The 2168-nt window shown below is 42.4% G+C and overlaps 1 protein-coding gene across 1 annotated transcript in view; it reads left to right on the top strand.

Moving 5' to 3' along the window:
• The first annotated feature begins 318 nt into the window (after positions 1-318).
• Positions 319-2168, top strand: part of LOC106819270 (sulfotransferase 1C4-like) — a 7406-nt gene continuing 5556 nt past the window's right edge. The window contains exons 1-2 of the mRNA XM_014823915.1: positions 319-448; positions 1054-1148. Coding sequence (XP_014679401.1) covers positions 367-448; positions 1054-1148 — 177 coding nt within the window. The 5' untranslated portion in view covers positions 319-366. The remainder of the gene's footprint in view (positions 449-1053; positions 1149-2168) is intronic.

Here is a 2168-nt window from a genome sequence, read left to right as displayed (position 1 = left end):
TCGTGACACAACACGACATATCGAGACACAACCCGACGTATCGTGACACAACACGACGTACCGTGACACAACACGACGTATCGTGACACAACACGACGTACCGTGACACAATACGACGTACCGTGACACAAGACGATGTATCGTGACACAAGACGACGTATCGTGACACAACACGACGTATCACAACACGACCTATCCTGACACAACACGACGTACCGTGACACAATACGACGTACCGTGACACAAGACGATGTATCATGACACAAGACGACGTATCGTGACATATCACGCATCTCACGATTGTTTTTTTTAAAGATAATCTGGATCACCAGGAATCCTAAGGATGCTGCCGTGTCATGTTACAAGATGATCCGAGACTTCATGAAGGAGGCTCCCAGTGTGCAGGAAGGACTGGAAGGCTACCAGAAGAACTTCCTAGAAGGAAAAGGTACGTGTGTGTGCGCGCGTGCGTGCGTGCGTGCGTGCGTATGTGTGTGTTTGTTTATCTATCTGTCTGTTTCTCTGTCTCTGTCCGTCTCTCTCTCTTGCTCTCTTTCTCTACCTGTCTCTCTATCTCTCTATCTCTTTCTCTCTTTCTCCCTCTCTGTTTCTCTTCTCTCCTCCTCTCTCTCTAGCTCTGTCCCCTGCTATTGCGTTCACCAATAAGCCATATCGGAAAGTCCCTGCCGCCATATTGAAATCAGATAAGAGGGTGTATATGTTGCCTATATATAACATTGTTAGCATAGGACTAGTCTAAGTTTTTTTATCTATAATTATCTTCACTAACATCGTACTTCAATTCACAGGTGCGTTTCTGTTAACAGAAACATTTACAAAATTGATTGTGGTCATTTGGGATATTTTGCAATGTTTGTGTTAATGCAAAAACTAAAAACGCACGAGTGTTCACGTGATTTCCTAAGCGCGCCTCGGCCATTTTATACCCCCTTTTTCTATGGCCTAAATAACACAGCTGGACTTTGCGATATCACTTATTCGTATGACGTATTGACGTGTCTTGCTGACGTCACTGCCATCATGTGTTGACAGTGTTTAGCGGACCTTTCGCGGATTACTCACTGAGTTTCTGGGAGCACAAGGATGACGACAACGTCCTTCTCATCTACTACGAAGACATGAAGAAGGTGAGAGGGAGGGAGGGAGGAGGGGAGAGAGACGGAGGGAGGGGCAGAAAGGAGGGGGAGGGAGGAGGGAGACAGGAGAGAGAGGGAGGAAGGGAAAAGGAAGTAGGGAGAGAGAGGGCGAGAGGAAGGGAGGAGGGGAAAAGAGGGGGGAGGAAGAAGGGAGAGGAGAGAGAGATGATGTATCTCTAGTTATTCATCAGCCTCCGTGTCTGAGTACATAATGGAGTATGCATGTATCTCTATGTTATTCATCAGCCTCGTGTCTGATGTAATAATTGAGTATGATGTATCTCCTATATATAGTTATTTATCAGGCCTCCGTGTCTGAGCTAAATAATGCAGTATGAGTATCTGATTAGATATTTATCGCCTCCATGTCTGAGTAATAATTGAGTATGATGTATCTATAGTTATTTATCAGCTTCCAATGTCTGAGTAATAATTAGTTATGATGTATCATAGTTATTTATCAGCTGCCATGTCTAGTTAATAATTGAGTATGATGTATCTATAGTATTTTATCAAGCCTCCATGTCTTGAGTAATAATTGAGTATGATGTATCTATAGTATATTTTATCACCATCCATGTCTGAGTAATACATTGAGTATGAATATATCTCTAGTTATTCATCAGCCTCCGATGTGCTGAGTAATATTGAGTATGATGTATCTCTTAGCTATTCATCAGCCTCGTGTCTGGAGTAATAATGGAGCTATCGATGTATCTCTAGTTATTTATCCAGCCTCGCGCTGTCTGAGTAATAATTGAGTATGAATGTATATCTAGTTATTTATCAGCCTCGTTCTGAGTAATAATTGAGATATGATGTATCTCTAGTTATTTATTTTCATGCCGTCCGTGTCTGAGTAATACTTGAGTATGATGCTAATCTATAGGTTATTCATCAGCCTCCGCTGTTCTGAGTAATAATTGAGTATAATCTCTTCTTCTTTTTTCCCTGTCTTTCCTTTCTCCTCCTCTCCTTTCCCCTCTCTTTTTCTTCTCCTTCTTCCCCGTT

The sequence above is a fragment of the Priapulus caudatus genome, unplaced genomic scaffold (genome assembly GCF_000485595.1).
Source record: "Priapulus caudatus unplaced genomic scaffold, Priapulus_caudatus-5.0.1 Scaffold3078, whole genome shotgun sequence".
NCBI classification, from domain to species: Eukaryota; Metazoa; Priapulida; class Priapulimorpha; order Priapulimorphida; family Priapulidae; genus Priapulus; species Priapulus caudatus.
The sequence above is the reverse complement of the archived record's forward strand: the minus strand, read 5'-3'. Positions and strand labels throughout refer to the sequence as shown.